Raw genomic sequence first — 21,447 nt, 5'->3', positions numbered from 1 at the left:
CCGCTGGCCCCTCTCCAATGCGTCCACATCCTGTCTGTAGTGGGGGGCCCAGAACTGGACACAATACTCCAGATGCGGCCTCCCCAGAGCCGAATAAAGGGGAATGACACCTCTGGATCTGCTGGCAATGCTCCTCTTAATGCACCTAATATGCCATTAGCCTTCTTGGCTACAAGGGCCCCTGGTGACTCATCTCCAGCTTCTCATCCACTGTAACCCCCAGGTCCTTTTCTGCAGAACTGCTACTTAACTGGTTGATCCCCAGCCTGTAACTATGCCTGGGATTCTTCCGTCCCAAGGGCAGGACTCTGCACTTGTCCTTGTTGAACCTGATCAGGTTTCTTTTCGCCCAATCCTCTAATCTGCCCAGGTCACTCTGGACCCTTCCCTGCCCCCCAGCGTATCCCTCTCCCCCAGCTTAGTGTCATGCGCAGACTTGCTGAGGGTGAAACCCATCCCCTCAGCCAGGTCAGTCATAAAGATGCTGAACAAAACCAGCCCCAGAACCGATCCTTGGGGCACTCCACTAGACACCGACCGCCAACCTGACACCGAGCCGTTGATCCCGACCCGCTGGGCCCGACAGTCTAGCCAGCTTTCTGTCCATCTTACTGTCCATGTATCCAATCCCGACTCCCTTCAGCTTTGCTGAGATGCCTACACTCAGTGCCTCCCACTCAGTTACCAGCGCCCCACTGGAGGGCAGCTCCACTCCAGGACCGGGACGCCGGGCTCTGGGCCAGGGCGCGGTGCAGTGCTGCTGGCGGGCCTGGGCTCCCTGCAGCTGGGGAGCTGTGCCGGCCAAGTCCCGGCTCCGGGCGAGGCTCCTGCCGTGCCACGTACCACGCCCCGCTCCCAGATGATGCTCATGCGGTCCTGTACGCCGCTCACGCCGTGGGGGATCTTGGTGAAGTCCTCCTTGCCCATGGCTTTCTGCTTGGTGGTGAAGGGCCGGTGGTCGGACGCCACGACGTTCAGGGTGTCGCTGCCGGGAGAGGGGAGCAGGGTCAGTGCTGCTCTCTGGAGGGCCCCAGCCCACGGCTCGGCCCCCCGGTGCTGGGCTGTGGAGCAGGGCCCAGCCCCGCACCCGCAGGATTAGCCCCTCCCCGGCTGCCCTTACTTGGCGAGCAGGCTCATGAGGTAGGTGGAGGTGTTGGTGTCCAGGCGCAGGGGCGGCACCGTGACATAGGCAGCGGCGTGGGACCAGTCCTGGTGGTAATAGTGCAGGCCAGTCAGCGTGGCGTGCGCCGTCGTGGTCTCTGCATACACCACCTTCCCTGCGAGGAGAGGGGACACGGGGGTCGGGCTGCAGCCTGGGGACAGGAGCATTTCTCCTGCTAGGCACCTGGCCAGGCAGCATGCGGATTCCTGCCCCGGGGAGCTGGCGGACTGGCCCCAGCCATGTGGGCCGTGTCACCCTGTTGGTATGAGGGAAACCACGGCAGGGGGAAGAGGAGGGACTCACCTTAGTCACATGTCAGCAGAGCCAGGCAGGGACTAGGACATGAGCCCTCACCCCAGGCCTGCGCTGAGACCACAGAACCTCTGCCGGGCAGCAACGCGGCTGGGGCTTGGCCGGCCCCTCTGTGCTTGGGGAAGTGGGATCAGTGGGACGTGCATGTTGGGGGCCAGGTGGAGGGGTGCGGTTGGGCTGCGGGACCCCTCTGGAGACGGCTCTGTGGGGCAGGTGGGCGTGGGGCCTGCAGGACCCCTCTGGAGACGGCTCTGTGGGGCAGGCCCGGCGGGGCAGGTGGGTGTGGGGGCTGCAGGACCCCTTTGGAGGCGGCTCTGTGGGGCAGGCCCAGCGGGGCAGGTGGGTGTGGGGGCTGCAGGACCCCTTTGGAGGCGGCTCTGTGGGGCAGGCCCGGCGGGGCAGGTGGGCGTGGGGGCTGCAGGACCCCTCTGGAGACGGCTCTGTGGGGCAGGCCCGGCGGGGCAGGTGGACGTGGGGGCTGTGGGACCCCTTTGGAGACGGCTCTGTGGGGCAGGCCCGGCGGGGCAGGTGGACGTGGGGGCTGCGGGACCCCTTTGGAGACGGCTCTGTGGGGCAGGCCCGGCGGGGCAGGTGGGCGTGGGGGCTGCAGGACCCCTCTGGAGACGGCTCTGTGGGGCAGGCCCGGCGGGGCAGGTGGACGTGGGGGCTGCAGGACCCCTTTGGAGACGGCTCTGTGGGGCAGGCCCGGCGGGGCAGGTGGGCGTGGGGGCTGCAGGACCCCTCTGGAGACGGCTCTGTGGGGCAGGCCCAGCGGGGCAGGTGGACGTGGGGGCTGCGGGACCCCTCTGGAGACGGCTCTGTGGGGAAGGCCCGGCGGGGCAGGTGGGCGTGGGGGCTGCAGGACCCCTTTGGAGGCGGCTCTGTGGGGCAGGCCCGGCGGGGCAGGTGGGCGTGGGGGCTGCAGGACCCCTTTGGAGGCGGCTCTGTGGGGCAGGCCCGGCGAGGCAGGTGGGCGTGGGGGCTGCAGGACCCCTTTGGAGGCGGCTCTGTGGGGCAGGCCCGGCGGGGCAGGTGGGCGTGGGGGCTGCGGGACCCCTTTGGAGACGGCTCTGTGGGGCAGGCCCCGCGAGGCAGGTGGGCGTGGGGGCTGCAGGACCCCTTTGGAGACGGCTCTGTGGGGCAGGCCCCGCGGGGCAGGTGGGCGTGGGGGCTGTGGGACCCCTCTGGAGACAGCTCTGTGGGGCAGGCCCAGCGGGGCAGGTGGACGTGGGGGCTGTGGGACCCCTTTGGAGACGGCTCTGTGGGGCAGGCCCCGCGGGGCAGGTGGGCGTGGGGGCTGTGGGACCCCTTTTGAGACGGCTCTGTGGGGCAGGCCCGGCGGGGCAGGTGGACGTGGGGGCTGTGGGACCCCTTTGGAGGCGGCTCTGTGGGGCAGGCCCGGCGGGGCAGGTGGGCGTGGGGGCTGCAGGACCCCTCTGGAGACGGCTCTGTGGGGAAGGCCCGGCGGGGCAGGTGGGTGTGGGGGCTGTGGGACCCCTTTGGAGACGGCTCTGTGGGGAAGGCCCGGCGGGGCAGGTGGGCGTGGGGGCTGTGGGACCCCTTTGGAGACGGCTCTGTGGGGCAGGCCCGGCGGGGCAGGTGGATGTGGGGGCTGTGGGACCCCTTTGGAGACGGCTCTGTGGGGCAGGCCCGGCGGGGCAGGTGGGCGTGGGGGCTGCGGGACCCCTTTGGAGATGGCTCTGTGGGGCAGGCCCGGCGGGGCAGGTGGGCGTGGGGGCTGCGGGACCCCTTTGGAGACGGCTCTGTGGGGCAGGCCCGGCGGGGCAGGTGGGTGTGGGGGCTGCGGGACCCCTCTGGAGACGGCTCTGTGGGGCAGGCCCGGTGGGGCAGGTGGACGTGGGGGCTGCGGGACCCCTCTGGAGGCGGCTCTGTGGGGCAGGCCCAGCGGGGCAGGTGGACGTGGGGGCTGCAGGACCCCTCTGGAGACGGCTCTGTGGGGCAGGCCCCGCGGGGCAGGTGGGCGTGGGGGCTGCGGGACCCCTTTGGAGACGGCTCTGTGGGGCAGGCCCGGCGGGGCAGGTGGACGTGGGGGCTGCAGGACCCCTCTGGAGACGGCTCTGTGGGGCAGGCCCAGCGGGGCAGGTGGGCGTGGGGGCTGCAGGACCCCTCTGGAGACGGCTCTGTGGGGCAGGCCCAGCGGGGCAGGTGGGCGTGGGGGCTGCAGGACCCCTCTGGAGACGGCTCTGTGGGGCAGGCCCGGCGGGGCAGGTGGACGTGGGGGCTGCAGGACCCCTTTGGAGACGGCTCTGTGGGGCAGGCCCGGCGGGGCAGGTGGACGTGGGGGCTGCGGGACCCCTCTGGAGACGGCTCTGTGGGGCAGGCCCGGCGGGGCAGGTGGACGTGGGGGCTGCGGGACCCCTCTGGAGACGGCTCTGTGGGGCAGGCCCGGCGGGCAGCAGGTTGGACGGGGGGGTGCCAAGGAAGCACGGGGGAATTTGGGGATCTCCTGGCCGCCCGGGGGCTCGTGCTGAACCTGCAGTCGGGCCGGGGTCGCTCCCGTGGGATTCCCAGGGCCCTGGACACGCCCGTGACGACTAGAACGTCCCCAGCCCAGTGGCCAATCGGGGCCTGACGCTGCCCAGTCCCCGGCCAGGCGCAGAGCCCTGGGGGCAGCCCCCCTACCTTGCATCTTCGCAGCTGCCACGACGTCGCCGGCCGACACGCTGGACACGTTCACCAGGTAGACGGGGCAGTGAGTCTGGGAGGGACAGCGCGGGCTCAGCCCTGGCCAGCTGGCTCCTGCGGCCCCCGCCCCCCGCCCAGCCCCCTGTGTGAGGCCAGGGCTGACTATGGCTGGGGCGGCGGAGGGGTTTTGCTCGGTTTGAGCGGACGCCCCCAGGCCGGCCCAGCCCGTCACACCAGCACGACGGCGGCCAGACGGGATCGGCCCAGAGGCCCAGCCAGCCCCGGGGCCTGTCCGCCCACAGGGGCCAGGCCAGGTGCCCCGGACGGGGTGGACCCTTCCGTCACCCACAGGCAGCGCCCGGCCCCTGCCTGGGCCTGGCTCAGGGGCTGCCAAAGACCCGGGCCCAGGAAGGGAGGGTAAGTCGCAGGGTGGGGCGCAGGAGTCCGGCTCCCCCCCAGGGACACCCCTGCAGCCAGGGCTGCCCCAGCCAGGCCACCGCCTGCAGAGCGCGACTCGGGGCCGCGCGGCTCTGCTCCCGGCTGGGGGCTCTGCCAGGCACTCACCCGGTTGGCAATGGTGATCACTCGGTGCGCGGCTTCAGCCTCCACCTGGGGACAGAAAACACGGTGACGGGCTGAAGGGGGGGGGCCAGGACCTGCCGGGCCTCCGCCCAGAGCACTCAGCCCCCGGCTCCCAAACAAACCACCACAACAGCTCACCCCCCAGCCAGAGGGCCGGGCCTCCCTGCCCCCCAGCTCACCCCCCAGCCAGAGGGCCGGGCCTCCCTGCCCCCCAGCTCACCCCAGCCCACAGCCAGAGGGCCGGGCCTTCCTGCCCCCCAGCTCACCCCCCAGCCAGAGGGCCGGGCCTCCCTGCCCCCCAGCTCACCCCAGCCCACAGCCAGACGGCCGGGCCTTCCTGCCCCACAGCTCAGCCCACAGCCAGACGGCCGGGCCTTCCTGCCCCACAGCTCAGCCCACAGCCAGAGGGCCGGGCCTCCCTGCCCCCCAGCTCACCCCCCAGCCAGAGGGCCGGGCCTCCCTGCCCCCCAGCTCACCCCCCAGCCAGAGGGCCGGGCCTTCCTGCCCCCCAGCTCAGCCCCCAGCCAGAGGGCCGGGCCTTCCTGCCCCCCAGCTCAGCCCCGCCCACAGCCAGAGGGCCGGGCCTTCCTGCCCCCCAGCTCAGCCCCCAGCCAGAGGGCCGGGCCTCCCTGCCCCCCAGCTCAGCCCAGCCCACAGCCAGAGGGCCAGGCCTCCCTGCCCCCCAGCTCAGCCCCGCCCACAGCCAGAGGGCCGGGCCTTCCTGCCCCCCAGCTCAGCCCCGCCCACAGCCAGAGGGCCAGGCCTCCCTGCCCCACAGCTCAGCCCAGCCCCCAGCCAGAGGGCCAGGCCTTCCTGCCCCCCAGCTCAGCCCACAGCCAGAGGGCCGGGCCTTCCTGCCCCACAGCTCAGCCCAGCCCACAGCCAGAGGGCCGGGCCTTCCTGCCCCCCAGCTCAGCCCAGCCCCCAGCCAGAGGGCCAGGCCTTCCTGCCCCCCAGCTCAGCCCACAGCCAGAGGGCCGGGCCTTCCTGCCCCCCAGCTCAGCCCAGCCCCCAGCCAGAGGGCCGGGCCTTCCTGCCCCCCAGCTCAGCCCACAGCCAGAGGGCCGGGCCTTCCTGCCCCCCAGCTCAGCCCAGCCCACAGCCAGAGGGCCGGGCCTTCCTGCCCCACAGCTCAGACCAGCCCACACCCAGAGGGCCGGGCCTCCCTGCCCCACAGCTCAGACCAGCCCACAGCCAGAGGGCCGGGCCTCCCTGCCCCCCAGCTCAGCCCAGCCCACAGCCAGAGGGCCGGGCCTTCCTGCCCCCCAGCTCAGACCAGCCCACAGCCAGAGGGCCGGGCCTCTGCCCCACAGCCCCGCCCACAGCCAGAGGGCCGGGCCTCCCTGCCCCCCAGCTCAGACCAGCCCACAGCCAGAGGGCCGGGCCTCCCTGCCCCCCAGCTCAGACCAGCCCACACCCAGAGGGCCGGGCCTCCCTGCCCTACAGCTCAGCCCAGCCCACAGCCAGAGGGCCGGGCCTTCCTGCCCCACAGCTCAGCCCACAGCCAGAGGGCCGGGCCTCCCTGCCCCCCAGCTCAGCCCACAGCCAGAGGGCCGGGCCTCCCTGCCCCCCAGCTCAGCCCACAGCCAGAGGGCCGGGCCTCCCTGCCCCCCAGCTCAGCCCAGCCCACAGCCAGAGGGCCGGGCCTCTGCCCCACAGCTCAGCCCCCAGCCAGAGGGCCGGGCCTTCCTGCCCCCCAGCCCAGCCCCCAGCCAGAGGGCTGGGCCTCCCTGCCCCCCAGCTCAGCCCACAGCCAGAGGGCCGGGCCTCCCTGCCCCCCAGCTCAGCCCAGCCCACAGCCAGAGGGCCGGGCCTCTGCCCCACAGCTCAGCCCCCAGCCAGAGGGCCGGGCCTTCCTGCCCCCCAGCCCAGCCCCCAGCCAGAGGGCTGGGCCTCCCTGCCCCCCAGCTCAGCCCACAGCCAGAGGGCCGGGCCTCCCTGCCCCCCAGCTCAGCCCAGCCCACAGCCAGAGGGCTGGGCCTTCCTTCCTGCCCCCACACACAGCCGGGCCAGGGGCGGGACCTCCCATGCTCCCCACACAGCCGGGCCAGGGGCGGGACCTCCCATGCTCCCCACACAGCCGGGCCAGGCCGTGGTCGGCCGCTGGCACACGAGGCCGGCACTCGGCTGTTCCGGGGCAGCGTGCGGGGCCGGGCGGGGCGTGTTGGCCAGCGCCCTGGCGGCGCCCGTGGGAGCCAGGGGGGCGGGAGAGTGGAGAAGGGCTGGGGAGGGCAGGGTGCCCGGCGCCGGCCTCACCTCCTCCGGTCGGCTGATCTCGATCCCCTCCGGCCCCGTGATGCCCAGATCCAGCGCCTCCTTCGCGCCCTGCGAGGGAAGGGGGGTCAGGGGAGCCCAGGGCTGGGCTGGGCTGAGCGGCTGCCCCCTGGCCCAGGCCCCTCTCCACCTAGCTGGGTCCTGGCAACCCGATGACATTGCGAGCCCAGCCCCTCGTGCCCCCTACATGCCAGCCAGCCCTCGCCCCGCTCTGGGTAGCTCCTCCAGGGGCCTGCCCCCGCCTCCGGGGCCAGCGAGAGCCACCCAACCCACCAGGACCCTGGGTGCCTCCCTGGCCCACGGGCAGCCTGACATGGCTGGGTGGCTGGGAGCCGGTGCCCGCTTGGCAGCACATGCAGGCAGGGCCCTCCACACCCTGGGCTGGTCCCTGGCCGTAGGGCTGGGTGCCAGCAGCAGCGAGGACCCGGGCTGGGGGCAGGGAGGAACAGCCCCGCCCTGCGCAGCGCCGGGCGCCCAGAGATGCGGTTCTGGAGCCCAGGGGCCGGGGGGGGCTGGGGGCAGGGAGGAACAGCCCCACCCTGCGCAGCGCCAGGCGCCCAGAGATGCGGTTCTGCAGCCCAGGGGCCGGGGGGGGCGGGGGCAGGGAGGAACAGCCCCGCCCTGCGCAGCGCCAGGCGCCCAGAGATGCGGTTCTGCAGCCCAGGGGCCGGGGGGGGCGGGGGCAGGGAGGAACAGCCCCGCCCTGCGCAGCGCCAGGCGCCCAGAGATGCGGTTCTGGAGCCCAGGGGCCGGGGGGGGCGGGGGCAGGGAGGAACAGCCCCGCCCTGCGCAGCGCCAGGCGCCCAGAGATGCGGTTCTGGAGCCCAGGGGCCGGGGGGGGCGGGGGCAGGGAGGAACAGCCCCGCCCTGCGCAGCGCCAGGCGCCCAGAGATGCGGTTCTGGAGCCCAGGGGCCCGGGGGGGGGGGCGGGGGCGGGGGCAGGGAGGAACAGCCCCGCCCTGCGCAGCGCCAGGCGCCCAGAGATGCGGTTCTGGAGCCCAGGGGCCGGGGGGGGCGGGGGCAGGGAGGAACAGCCCCGCCCTGCGCAGCGCCAGGCGCCCAGAGATGCGGTTCTGGAGCCCAGGGGCCCGGGGGGGGGGGGGCGGGGGCGGGGGCAGGGAGGAACAGCCCCGCCCTGCGCAGCGCCAGGCGCCCAGAGATGCGGTTCTGGAGCCCAGGGGCCGGGGGGGCGGGGGCAGGGAGGAACAGCCCCGCCCTGCGCAGCGCCAGGCGCCCAGAGATGCGGTTCTGGAGCCCAGGGGCCGGGGGGGCGGGGGCAGGGAGGAACAGCCCCGCCCTGCGCAGCGCCGGGCGCCCAGAGATGCGGTTCTGGAGCCCAGGGGCCGGGGGGGGGGCGGGGGCAGGGAGGAACAGCCCCGCCCTGCGCAGCGCCAGGCGCCCAGAGATGCGGTTCTGGAGCCCAGGGGCCGGGGGGGGCTGGGGGCAGGGAGGAACAGCCCCGCCCTGCGCAGCGCCAGGCGCCCAGAGATGCGGTTCTGGAGCCCAGGGGCCGGGGGGGGCGGGGGCAGGGAGGAACAGCCCTGCCCTGCGCAGCGCCAGGCGCCCAGAGATGCGGTTCTGGAGCCCAGGGGCCGGGGGGGGCGGGGGCAGGGAGGAACAGCCCCGCCCTGCGCAGCGCCAGGCGCCCAGAGATGCAGTTCTGCAGCCCAGGGGCCGGGGGGGGCGGGGGCAGGGAGGAACAGCCCCACCCTGCGCAGCGCCAGGCGCCCAGAGATGCGGTTCTGGAGCCCAGGGGCCGGGGGGGGCTGGGGGCAGGGAGGAACAGCCCCGCCCTGCGCAGCGCCAGGCGCCCAGAGATGCGGTTCTGCAGCCCAGGGGCCGGGGGGGGCGGGGGCAGGGAGGAACAGCCCCGCCCTGCGCAGCGCCAGGCGCCCAGAGATGCGGTTCTGGAGCCCAGGGGCCGGGGGGGGCTGGGGGCAGGGAGGAACAGCCCCGCCCTGCGCAGCGCCAGGCGCCCAGAGATGCGGTTCTGGAGCCCAGGGGCCGGGGGGGGCGGGGGCTCTCCGTGCCACTGGGCTGTTGGACAGGGTCCCTCTGGGGCGCCCGCTGCCCCCACCAAGCCCTGGGGGGACATGGCCCAGCGCAGGCTCGGCCCTGCCAGGCAGCGGTAACCGCGCGGCGCTCACCTCGGCCACCAGCTCGCCGTTCTCCGCGTGCACCCGCGCGATGGCGCCGATGTCCCTGCAGGCGCGCAGGACTTGGTAGAGCTCGCTGTCCCGCAGCATGTACAGGTCCTTGTAGGTCATGAACATCTGGAAGGAGTTCACCCCCTTCTCCCGCACCAGGCTCTCCATCTCCGCCTTCACCTGCGGGCGCGGGGGCGGGTGAAGGCCAGGCCCAGCCAGGCCGCCCCTCTCCGGGGGGCTGGGCCAGTGGGCCACGGGGCTCGGACCTGCCTCTGTGGGGGCCAGTGCCAGCAGGCGGCTGCCCCACCGCCTCGCGGACAGACACGGAGCAGCCGACCGACTTGGGCGCGGTAGCGGCCGGCACAGCAGGACCCGGAGCAGGGCGGGGCGCCGACTCAAGAGTCAGGCGGGGGGGTCAGGCACACGTGAGAAGGAAGCACAGGGCCCCGACGGAAGCAGAGACGCCCCCCCCCCACGCCCACAGGGCCCCGACGGAAGCAGAGACGCCCCCCCCCCCGCGCCCACAGGGCCCCGACGGAAGCAGACGCCCCCCCTCCGCGCCCACAGGGCCCCGACGGAAGCAGACGCCCCCCCCCCCGCGCCCACAGGGCCCCGACGGAAGCAGAGACGCCCCCCCCCCGCGCCCACAGGGCCCCGACGGAAGCAGAGACGCCCCCCCCCGCGCCCACAGGGCCCCGACGGAAGCAGAGACGCCCCCCCTCCGCGCCCACAGGGCCCCGACGGAAGCAGACGCCCCCCCCCCGCGCCCACAGGGCCCCGACGGAAGCAGACGCCCCCCCTCCGCGCCCACAGGGCCCCGACGGAAGCAGACGCCCCCCCCCCCCGCGCCCACAGGGCCCCGACGGAAGCAGACGCCCCCCCCCCCCGCGCCCACAGGGCCCCGACGGAAGCAGACGCCCCCCCCCCCCGCGCCCACAGGGCCCCGACGGAAGCAGAGACGCCCCCCCCCGCGCCCACAGGGCCCCGACGGAAGCAGAGACGCCCCCCCCCCCGCGCCCACAGGGCCCCGACGGAAGCAGAGACGCCCCCCCCCCGCGCCCACAGGGCCCCGACGGAAGCAGAGACGCCCCCCCCCCGCGCCCACAGGGCCCCGACGGAAGCAGAGACGCCCCCCCCCCGCGCCCACAGGGCCCCGACGGAAGCAGAGACGCCCCCCCCCCCCGCGCCCACAGGGCCCCGACGGAAGCAGAGACGCCCCCCCCCCCCCCGCGCCCACAGGGCCCCGACGGAAGCAGAGACGCCCCCCCCCCCCCGCGCCCACAGGGCCCCGACGGAAGCAGAGACGCCCCCCCCCCGCGCCCACAGGGCCCCGACGGAAGCAGAGACGCCCCCGTGCTCCCTTGCACAGCGGCGCCCGGGCAGTGGGGGGCTGGAGTGCCAAGGCAGGCTGAGCCTTGCTGGCTGGGGGGCTCCCAGCCTTACGCTCCCCGTTGCAGCCCCAAACGCAGAACTACCTTGGAACCCCTCCCCGGGGGCGCCCTGCAGGGCCCGGCTCTCCTCGGGGCCTTCCCCCATCTCCCTCCCCGCCTCGTGCCACGGCGAAGGCCTGGGCCATGCCAGGAAGGGCCCCCATCCAGGCGGAGAGCAGCCCAGGCCACGCAGCAGAGCCAGCGCCCCTGCCCTGGTGCCCGCGCCCGGCTGGTCCTTGGGCGTGTGCTCAGCACCGGCCAACCCAGGCACTGCCACTGCATCCCGGCAGAGCCAGCCCCGGCCCCTCGCTTACCTTGGGCGCCCACCAGGTGATGCCCATGTGCAGGGCGTAGTCACAGCACACCTTGGGGTCCGCCAGGCTCCGGCACTTCTCGTAGGCCTCCAGGAGGGAGGTCTCCCTGTCGGGCAGCACGTGGCCGATGACCATGGTCGTCCCGCCGACTAGAGCGGCCTGCAGGGACAGGAGAGGGGGCCCTGAGCCACCCTGGGCGGGGCAGCAGGATCCCCTGCTCCCGGGCCGTGGCCGGGGGGGCTGGGCGCTGCAGTGGCTCACTGCTCACAGGACCAGGCCTGGACAAGCGGGGACTGAGCCCCGGGCCGAGCCCCAGGCCAGTGCCCGCCCGGGGGCAGCCCAGGCACTGCTGGGTCTGTGTGCAGGCCGCTCTGGGGGCCAGCCTGCTGCCCCACAACGTGCCAGCTGGTGCCGGCCGGGGCCCTGGCTGAGGCCCAGCCACGGCGGGGACGCTGGTTCCCCGCGAAAGCTCAGGCAGGGTGAAAGGAGCCGCCTGTCAGGTGCGGGGGAAGGTCTGGGGGGAGCAGCCAGGCCCTGCTGCGCTGCCCCTCTCCCCGGGGGGCCATGGCCTGGGCCCAGGCCGGCAGCGGGGAGCCCAGGGGAGCATGCAGGGGCAGAGCTGTGGGTCGGGATGGAGGGCCCTGGCAGAGCTGGGGGGACCCCACGACTGGACCAGGCCCAATGCCCTGGAGCAGGTTAGCCCATGGCCCTGGCAGCCAGCACAGGCGGGGAGGGGAGGGGAGGGGCCGCCTGGCCGGGCACAGCGGGAGGTTTGCTTTACACGTGTGTGGGGGCTGGCTCCACCCGCCCCTCACCCACAGCTCAGCTCCCCCAGGCCGAGCCGTGTCCTCGCCTGGCCCGGCGCTAATTCCCAAAGCTCCTCGGCAGAGCCTGAGCGGCTTGGCGGCTCACGGAGGCAGCGACAGATCGGCCCAGGGCCCCGCCCAGCCGAGGGACAGCAGGGCAGGGCAGGAAGCCTGTGGCTCAGACCTTCAGCCAGGCCACCGGAGCGCTGCGTCTCCCCCGCCCGCCCGCACAGCGCCCCTCGCCAGGCCCAGGGACGTGCGTCTCCCCCGCCTGCCCGCCCGCCCCCTGGCGCCCGCACAGCGCCCCTCGCCAGGCCCAGGGACGTGTGTCTCCCCCGCCCGCCCGCCCCCTGGCGCCCGCACAGCGCCCCTCGCCAGGCCCAGGGACGTGCGTCTCCCCCGCCCGCCCGCCCCCTGGCGCCCGCACAGCGCCCCTCGCCAGGCCCAGGGACGTGCGTCTCCCCCGCCCGCCCGCCCCCTGGCGCCCGCACAGCGCCCCTCGCCAGGCCCAGGGACGTGTGTCTCCCCCGCCCGCCCGCACAGCGCCCCTCGCCAGGCCCAGGGACGTGCGTCTCCCCCGCCCGCCCGCCCCCTGGCGCCCGCACAGCGCCCCTCGCCAGGCCCAGGGACGTGTGTCTCCCCCGCCCGCCCGCACAGCGCCCCTCGCCAGGCCCAGGGACGTGCGTCTCCCCCGCCCGCCCGCACAGCGCCCCTCGCCAGGCCCAGGGACGTGCGTCTCCCCCGCCTGCCCGCCCGCCCCCTGGCGCCCGCACAGCGCCCCTCGCCAGGCCCAGGGACGTGCGTCTCCCCCGCCTGCCCGCCCGCCCCCTGGCGCCCGCACAGTGCCCCTCGCCAGGCCCAGGGACGTGCGTCTCCCCCGCCCGCCCGCCCCCTGGCGCCCGCACAGCGCCCCTCGCCAGGCCCAGAGACGTGCGTCTCCCCCGCCCGCCCGCACAGCGCCCCTCGCCAGGCCCAGGGACGTGCGTCTCCCCCGCCCGCCCGCCCCCTGGCGCCCGCACAGCGCCCCTCGCCAGGCTCAGGGACGTGCGTCTCCCCCGCCTGCCCGCCCGCCCCCTGGCACCCGCACAGCGCCCCTCGCCAGGCCCAGGGACGTGCGTCTCCCCCGCCTGCCCGCACGCCCACTGGCGCCCGCACAGCGCCCCTCGCCAGGCCCAGGGACGTGCGTCTCCCCCGCCCGCCCGCACAGCGCCCCTCGCCAGGCCCAGGGACGTGCGTCTCCCCCGCCCGCCCGCCCCCTGGCGCCCGCACAGCGCCCCTCGCCAGGCTCAGGGACGTGCGTCTCCCCCGCCTGCCCGCCCGCCCCCTGGCGCCCGCACAGCGCCCCTCGCCAGGCCCAGGGACGTGCGTCTCCCCCGCCTGCCCGCCCGCCCCCTGGCGCCCGCACAGCGCCCCTCGCCAGGCCCAGGGACGTGCGTCTCCCCCGCCTGCCCGCCCGCCCCCTGGCGCCCGCACAGCGCCCCTCGCCAGGCCCAGGGACGTGCGTCTCCCCCGCCCGCCCGCACAGCGCCCCTCGCCAGGCCCAGGGACGTGCGTCTCCCCCGCCCGCCCGCCCCCTGGCGCCCGCACAGCGCCCCTCGCCAGGCCCAGGGACGTGCGTCTCCCCCGCCCGCCCGCCCGCCCCCTGGCGCCCGCACAGCGCCCCTCGCCAGGCCCAGGGACGTGCGTCTCCCCCGCCTGCCCGCCCGCCCCCTGGCGCCCGCACAGCGCCCCTCGCCAGGCCCAGGGACGTGCGTCTCCCCCGCCTGCCCGCCCGCCCCCTGGCGCCCGCACAGCGCCCCTCGCCAGGCCCAGGGACGTGCGTCTCCCCCGCCCGCCCGCACAGCGCCCCTCGCCAGGCCCAGGGACGTGCGTCTCCCCCGCCCGCCCGCCCGCCCCCTGGCGCCCGCACAGCGCCCCTCGCCAGGCCCAGGGACGTGCGTCTCCCCCGCCCGCCCGCCCGCCCCCTGGCGCCCGCACAGCGCCCCTCGCCAGGCCCAGGGACGTGCGTCTCCCCCGCCCGCCCGCCCGCCCCCTGGCGCCCGCACAGCGCCCCTCGCCAGGCCCAGGGACGTGCGTCTCCCCCGCCCGCCCGCCCGCCCCCTGGCGCCCGCACAGCGCCCCTCGCCAGGCCCAGGGACGTGCGTCTCCCCCGCCTGCCCGCCCGCCCCCTGGCGCACGCACAGCGCCCCTCGCCAGGCCCAGGGACGTGCGTCTCCCCCGCCTGCCCGCCCGCCCCCTGGCGCCCGCACAGCGCCCCTCGCCAGGCCCAGGGACGTGCGTCTCCCCCGCCCGCCCGCCCCCTGGCGCCCGCACAGCGCCCCTCGCCAGGCCCAGGGACGTGCGTCTCCCCCGCCCGCCCGCACAGCGCCCCTCGCCAGGCCCAGGGACGTGCGTCTCCCCCGCCCGCCCGCCCCCTGGCGCCCGCACAACGCCCCTCGCCAGGCCCAGGGACGTGCGTCTCCCCCGCCTGCCCGCCCGCCCCCTGGCGCCCGCACAGCGCCCCTCGCCAGGCCCAGGGACGTGCGTCTCCCCCGCCTGCCCGCCCGCCCCCTGGCGCCCGCACAGCGCCCCTCGCCAGGCCCAGGGACGTGCGTCTCCCCCGCCCGCCCCCTGGCACCCGCACAGCGCCCCTCGCCAGGCCCAGGGACGTGCGTCTCCCCCGCCTGCCCGCCCGCCCCCTGGCGCCCGCACAGCGCCCCTCGCCAGGCCCAGGGACGTGCGTCTCCCCCGCCTGCCCGCCCGCCCCCTGGCGCCCGCACAGCGCCCCTCGCCAGGCCCAGGGACGTGCGTCTCCCCCGCCCGCCCGCACAGCGCCCCTCGCCAGGCCCAGGGACGTGCGTCTCCCCCGCCCGCCCGCCCCCTGGCGCCCGCACAGCGCTCCTCGCCAGGCCCAGGGACGTGCGTCTCCCCCGCCCGCCCACCCGCCCCCTGGCGCCCGCACAGCGCCCCTCGCCAGGCCCAGGGACGTGCGTCTCCCCCGCCTGCCCGCCCGCCCCCTGGCGCCCGCACAGCGCCCCTCGCCAGGCCCAGGGACGTGCGTCTCCCCCGCCTGCCCGCCCGCCCCCTGGCGCCCGCACAGCGCCCCTCGCCAGGCCCAGGGACGTGCGTCTCCCCCGCCCGCCCGCACAGCGCCCCTCGCCAGGCCCAGGGACGTGCGTCTCCCCCGCCCGCCCGCCCCCTGGCGCCCGCACAGCGCCCCTCGCCAGGCCCAGGGACGTGCGTCTCCCCCGCCCGCCCGCCCGCCCCCTGGCGCCCGCACAGCGCCCCTCGCCAGGCCCAGGGACGTGCGTCTCCCCCGCCCGCCCGCCCGCCCCCTGGCGCCCGCACAGCGCCCCTCGCCAGGCCCAGGGACGTGCGTCTCCCCCGCCTGCCCGCCCGCCCCCTGGCGCACGCACAGCGCCCCTCGCCAGGCCCAGGGACGTGCGTCTCCCCCGCCCGCCCGCCCCCTGGCGCCCGCACAGCGCCCCTCGCCAGGCCCAGGGACGTGCGTCTCCCCCGCCCGCCCGCACAGCGCCCCTCGCCAGGCCCAGGGACGTGCGTCTCCCCCGCCCGCCCGCCCCCTGGCGCCCGCACAGCGCCCCTCGCCAGGCCCAGGGACGTGCGTCTCCCCCGCCTGCCCGCCCGCCCCCTGGCGCCCGCACAGCGCCCCTCGCCAGGCCCAGGGACGTGCGTCTCCCCCGCCTGCCCGCCCGCCCCCTGGCGCCCGCACAGCGCCCCTCGCCAGGCCCAGGGACGTGCGTCTCCCCCGCCTGCCCGCCCGCCCCCTGGCGCCCGCACAGCGCCCCTCGCCAGGCCCAGGGACGTGCGTCTCCCCCGCCCGCCCCCTGGCGCCCGCACAGCGCCCCTCGCCAGGCCCAGGGACGTGCGTCTCCCCCGCCCGCCCCCTGGCGCCCGCACAGCGCCCCTCGCCAGGCCCAGGGACGTGCGGTTCCCCAGCTTCCCGCCAAGCCAGTGAGCCGTGGGGCTGCACTGCCGCAGCGCGGGAAGGCAGCCCCCATGCGAGGGAGGGCAGGCGCCTGCGCACACGTGGCCGGGCTACAGTAGCATGGCACAAGGAGCTGCCGAGCGCCCAGGTCGGTGCCACCGCAGCCAGCTCGCAGCTGTTCCTGGCGTGGGCCGGCGACTGGCCTGGCAGCCCTGGTGAGCAGGGAGCAGCCGTGCCACCCGCCCGTGCAGGGTCACAGGGACTGCCTGGGGCCAGACGGCAGCTGGTGTCAATCCCTTCCAGCGGCCCCCCCCCACTGGCCCATGGCAACCCCAGGCAGGAGAAGCCGGGCTGGGCTGGGGAGCACAGCGAGGGCCCTACCAACCCCCACTCCTGCGCTGCCCCGTCACAGCCAGGACTGGCACGTGGGAGCCACACTGAGGCTCGGCCCCGGATCCGTTTCAGCACCCGGAGGAGCGGAGAGCTCCCTTGGACCCGGCGCCCTGTGCCCAGCCCCTGGCCGAGCGCCCCCACCACGCGGTGCCCAGGCACGTGGGCAGAGACGGGCCCGGAAGAGCTGGTGTGCAGCATGCCTGGGCAGCAGCTGGGGGTAGCCACCCAGGACTGGGCCGGGGGCTGGACGGCCGCAGCCAGGCCCAAGCGGGCAGCTCCGCCGGGCATGGTCTGGCTCATCCGTCACCAGCGGGCACCGAGCCAGGGCAGGCGGAGGGGCCACAGAGCGAGCGACAGGGGGTCCCATGGGCGGGGCTGCCCCGCCTTTACCCACACCCAGCCTCTCTGGCGCCTTGCAGCCACAGCCCTGCCCGCCGAGCCCTTAACCTGCGCCAGCGCGGGCTCTGCTCCCTCCGCAGCGAGGCGGCAGGTGGCCGCGGGGAGGCCAGACCCTGGAGCGCAGACCGGCCTGCGTCAGACCAGCCGGTGCCCAGGCCCACCCCGCCCTGCCGCTCCAGAGCCTGAACCCGGCATCGGCCAGGCCGGGGCTGCGGGTCTGGCTGGGGCAGGCCCTGGGCGCGGGGGCCAGGAGCAGCCACCAGCCCTGCAGGAAAGCGAGGGGCCGGGGCTACCCGGGGGACAGCGGCTCCCACGTCCTCGCACGGGGCAGAGGAGCTGCCACTCACACTCATTGTGCGAGCACAAAGCAGCCTGGCCCCCGACGCACGGTTACCATGGCGACGGGCCGTGCAGCAGGCAGAGCCCCAGCCCAGTGCACAGAGGCCAGGCGGGCGAGGGAGAGCCCTGCCGAGGGGCGACAGCCTGCGCCCCGGGCCCCAGCTCCCCGCCGCCAGCGCCCTCCGGGGAGACGGGCCGGTGGGGCCGCAGCACGACCTCCCGCCCAGCTCAGGGCCTCTGGCCCCCCTCTCCCTGGCAGCCGTGGCCCTGGGGACACCACGCCCCACATGAGCACATGGGGAGCCCAGCGGGAGGGACCCCAGGCCCTGAGCAGGGGGAGGGCCAGCCCAGGGCTAGGGTGGCCAGCGGGCGGGAGTCACTCCTGCTCTGGCCTGTCTGCCATTGCCCAGCGGCCGCCAGGCAGCAGAGGATGGCGCCAGTGGAACCAGCACCCAGGTCACCGGCCTCGCTGCCCGGGCCTAGGGGTGGGGTGAGGAGCCGCCTGCCCACCACAGCCAGGGGCCGCGAGAGCAGACCAAGGGAGCCGAGGGCCACGCTGTGCTGCCCGAGGCGCAGGGACTGGGCCCCGACGGGGGCATTCGGCTGCCAGGCTCTGCGCCCCAGCAAGGAGCAGCAGCTGCCTGGAGCCAGGGCTGGGGCAACAGCCACTGAGCGGGGTGGGAGGTGGCAGACCAGGCTGTGCCAGCCCGTTGGGGACCCCGAGCGCAGGCGGAGCAAGCGAGGGGCTGCAGGTCCAGCCCCGGGCACGGCAGAGCACCCGCCTCCCAGGAGCCGCCCGTCCCCGCACACGCGGGACCACCCTGCGTGCAGCCCTGCTGAGACCAGCCCCCCTTGCCAGGAGCCCTGCCCGGCGGCCTGCAGGCGGAGACCCTGGGAAGGTGCACAACACTGCGAGAGCGGCTTGCACCAAACCTCCGGCAGCGCGTCACCGACACCGCCCTCCTGGGGGCTGGGCCGGGGGCTTCGCTGGGACCCTGCAGCCGGCAGGTGCCCGGGCCGCAAGGGGCTGTCCGGCCTGGAGGGGCCCGGCTCTCGCGCCAAACTCCGTCTCGGGAGGCGCCGCCCAGCGAGAGCAACGGGATTCCTGCCCCGTGGGCAGGGGAAGGGGCCCTGGGGCTCCTCCGGCGCCGTCTGCGCTCCCGCCCCTCCCGCCAGGAGCAGCTCCGCTCTGAGCGGGGCCTGGAAGGGCTGACGGCCCGGCCCAGGGCGAGCGCCAGAGACGGGTCCGACAGCAGCTTGTCCACCCCCCACACGCCTGCACCCGGCACCCGGCCGTGGGGGGGGGGTCGCTTGTTCCCTTCACACCCCCCTCCCGGCCTCTTCCTCCTGCACCAGCAACCCCCAGATGGGAGATGCCACAGGCCGGGCCCAGCGAGCCCTGGGGTGAGACCTGAGGGGTAAATCGCCCTGGGACTGGGGCTGCTCCTTTGGCACTGGGAGAGCCTGTCCGGAGTCGGGGGATGGGTTAGAACCTCTCCCCTGTGTAAGGGGGGCTGTGGGGCACAGGGGGCACTGGGGTGTCTGAGGGGAGGTGGGGGATGGGTTAGAACCTCTCCCCTGTGTGAGGGGGGGCTGTGGGGCACAGGGAGCACTGGGGTGTCTGAGGGGAGCTGGGGGATGGGTTAGAACCTCTCCCCTGTGTGGGGGGGACTGGGGGGGCACAGGGAGCACTGGGGTGTGTGAGGGGAGGTGGGGGATGGGTTATAACCTCTCCCCTGTGTGGGGGGGACTGGGGGGGCACTGGGAGCACTGGGGTGTGTGATGGGAGGTGGGGGATGGGTTAGAACCTCTCCCCTGTGTGGGGGGGAACTGGGGGGGGCACAGGAAGCTCTGGGTGTCTCAGGGGGTTGCTCGTGCGGCTCCTTGCTGGCCAGGGTGGGGAATAGCTGCGCTCGGGGTGGCTGGTTCGGTGCCTCATGGGGAAGGATCCCAGACAGTCACCCTGTCTCTGAGCATTCGCCCCAATCCGACCCTCCGAGCAGTGCCCAGAAGCCTGTGTTATTACAGTCCCGGGCAGACGTTACTGGCCATTCACCTTCCCAAGCGGCCCAGGTCCCTTCCCGGGCCGGGGCTCTGGCACTGAAGCCGGCGGGGGGCAGCAGGCCGGCGGCGGAGAGGAGGGGCGCCCCTTCGCAAGGGTGCACTGGCCTGGGCCTGGCCGTCGGGAGGCTGTCCCGTGCCTGCCACGCCCCCCGGGGCGGCTGCAAGGAGGCAATAGCCTTTCGTGCGTTCAGATGGGAGCGGCGAGGCTGGGGCGGTTGTGGCTCCGTTACTGCGCGCAGGGGATCCCGGGGGCCTGGCTGAAGACACCCTGTGAACTGGAGAGCGGGAGCCCGGCTCTGGAGGATGGAGATGCCCAAATGGAGGGGCGGCCTGGTGCCCGGGAGCTGCCCTGCGCCAAGGGGAGGAAGCAGCACAGCCGGGCACCGGCTTCGGCTCTGCACGCACAGGGCCCCGAGCTCTCTGCCAGTGCCCAGCGTCTTTTCAACTGCGAGAGCAGCCAGGGCACGCCAGGCAAGCGCAGCGCTGCAGCAGCACATCCGTGGCCATGCAAACGGGGAGCAGCGGGCACCTTTGGCTGGAGGAGGGGGAGACACACACCGCCCCCCCGCTGGCTGGCTCCAGGGGTCACTCGCGCCGCCCTGGGTGAGGCCAAGGCCTGGAGCCAGCCTGAACTCTCTGGGGCACAACGCCCCTCCAGGGCCTGCTGCCAGGCTGCAGAGAGTTCAGCACCTCATCCCTACGGCTGCCTCTGGCCTCCCAGAGCCCCAGGAGGGGCGGGCAGTGCAGCTGGGGCGAGGCCAGCAGGAGACCGACGGGACGGGGGAGAGGCGGGGGTGGGCAGCGGGGCCAGGGCGGAGCCAGCGGGAGACTGACGGGCCGGGGGGGGCGGGCGGCCAGTAGGAGACCGATGGGCCGGGGGGAGGGGGGGGGCGGCCGGGGCGGGGCCGGCGGGAGAGCCATGGGGTGGGCGGCGCGGCCGGGGCGGGGCCGGCGGGAGAGCCATGGGGTGGGCGGCGCGGCCGGGGCGGGGCCGGCGGGAGAGCCATGGGGTGGGCGGCGCGGCCGGGGCGGGGCCGGCGGGAGAGCCATGGGGTGGGCGGCGCGGCCAGGGTGGGAGGGAAGCCAGCGGGTGGGATGGCTTCCCCAGAGCCGGGAGAAGAGCAAAGCCCCGTGCTCTGGGCTCGGACGCTCCGACGTAGCGGGGGTGCTGTCCACTCTTGTGCAGCAGGGCCTCTTTGACCCATTCGTAGCCCCTCCGGCTGGCCAAGCACGCCCACAGCCTTCTGATCCAGCAAGGGGGGGAGCTCCCGGAGCCAGTTGGCTGGGGGACCTGGTGCAGCTCACGGGCTCGCTCAGAGGAGCTAAGAAACCCGTCCATGTCCCCTACGTCCTTACACTGGGACAGCACGAACCTCTCAGCGACTGGCCATCCTGGGCCCCAGGGTCTTCCCCACTCACCGCAGCCGGGCCCCCTTGGCTTCTCAGCTCCGCCATGGCCCGTCGTGCTGCCGCTGCTCCCTACGGTCCTCACGCTCCTTCTCTTTCTCTCTCTTGTGCCTCCAATTCCTTTAGCCGCAGCTCGATCTCCAGCAGTTGCAGCTCTGCCGGGATGGACCCCGCCGTGGACGAACCGCGGCTGGTGGAGCGTGGCCTGGTGACGTCACGTTACTGAATTTTAGGGAAGCAGCCAGATCACATTGGGGGGGTGCTGGCCCCAAAAGTGGCACGAAGGGGGCCATGTGGGGTGTCAGATAGAAGCTTGCTTTCTTCTGATTCCGTATATGCTACTAGTGTAATCGTGTGATGTCTGTGTGTGAAGTTACAAGCACGTACTTTGTGTGGATACCAAATGTTTGTGTGTGGTTGAGATATGGGCAAAGCAGCCCAGCCTATGGACATGCTAACGAGCGAAGCTCTGGAACAACAGCCCTCTGTAGGCCAAGGACACACCTCAAGAGTGGGGACTCATCCCTAGGGGCTACCAGCAGGGGACACAGCGATAGGCCATGGCCAGGTGACCTGCTGTGGCCAAGAAGAGACCAGGAAGGAGGTAGAAATAGGGCATGTGGCCGACTCCATCTAGGTCTCCAGATCCGCTCCCGGCCCCAGATGTGGCCTCACAGGGAATCAAGAGCTGGGAAGAACTGTGGACCCATCCTGCCATAGGATGTGCACGAAGGACGTTTAAGCCAGCAGCTGTAACATCTCTGCTAGAGCCTGCCTCGAGGACTGGGAGATTCGGTGCATGTAACGTACTATCCTTTACAACCTCACTCTCAGGCTTTTCTTTCTTGTAGTAATAAACCTTTAGATGTTAGATTCTAAAGGATTGGCCCAGCGTGATTTGTGGGTAAGGTCCAGAGGGTAAATTGACCAGGGCTCTGTGGCTGGGGCCATCTGGGGCACGGATATTGCTGGGGTGCCGGAGGGTTTTGCTCGTGAGGCTACAGGCAGGCAGCTGAAGCGCTCTGTGGGACTGGTGTGTGGCCTATTTGGGAAGGTCTCCAGTCTAGGGGCTGTAAGAAGCCCTGAATTTGAGCAATTCAACCTGAGCGGACGCCCTCAGCTGTGCCCAGACCCGGCCCGGTCCGTCACAGGGGGGCACCACGTCTGTCTGACGGACTTCAGCCCTCCCTCCTGCCTGAGACGCTCCCAGGGGGTGTCGGGCTGCTCCCCACTGGGACAGGATCCTG

The 21,447-nt window shown here is 74.6% G+C and overlaps 1 protein-coding gene across 6 annotated transcripts in view; it reads right to left on the bottom strand.

The window, feature by feature from the left end:
* DPYSL5 (dihydropyrimidinase like 5) overlaps nucleotides 1–21,447 on the bottom strand; it is a 94,741-nt gene that overhangs the window by 50,867 nt on the left and 22,427 nt on the right. For 5 of the 6 annotated variants that reach the window (XM_075914553.1, XM_075914552.1, XM_075914556.1 and 2 more), the window contains exons 3-9: nucleotides 10,868–11,026; nucleotides 9,124–9,303; nucleotides 6,959–7,027; nucleotides 4,685–4,729; nucleotides 4,118–4,193; nucleotides 1,121–1,277; nucleotides 844–985 (exon numbers count right to left, since the gene is read on the bottom strand). In XM_075914553.1, coding sequence (XP_075770668.1) covers nucleotides 844–985; nucleotides 1,121–1,277; nucleotides 4,118–4,193; nucleotides 4,685–4,729; nucleotides 6,959–7,027; nucleotides 9,124–9,303; nucleotides 10,868–11,026 — 828 coding nt within the window. Of the gene's footprint in view, nucleotides 1–843; nucleotides 986–1,120; nucleotides 1,278–4,117; nucleotides 4,194–4,684; nucleotides 4,730–6,958; nucleotides 7,028–9,123; nucleotides 9,304–10,867; nucleotides 11,027–16,438; nucleotides 16,676–21,447 lie in introns of those variants that run through there. The other variant, XM_075914557.1, reaches the window with a different exon arrangement.

This window comes from Pelodiscus sinensis, unplaced genomic scaffold (assembly GCF_049634645.1).
Source record: "Pelodiscus sinensis isolate JC-2024 unplaced genomic scaffold, ASM4963464v1 ctg104, whole genome shotgun sequence".
Lineage (NCBI taxonomy): Eukaryota > Metazoa > Chordata > Testudines > Trionychidae > Pelodiscus > Pelodiscus sinensis.
This window is presented reverse-complemented; position numbering and strand designations above follow the sequence as displayed.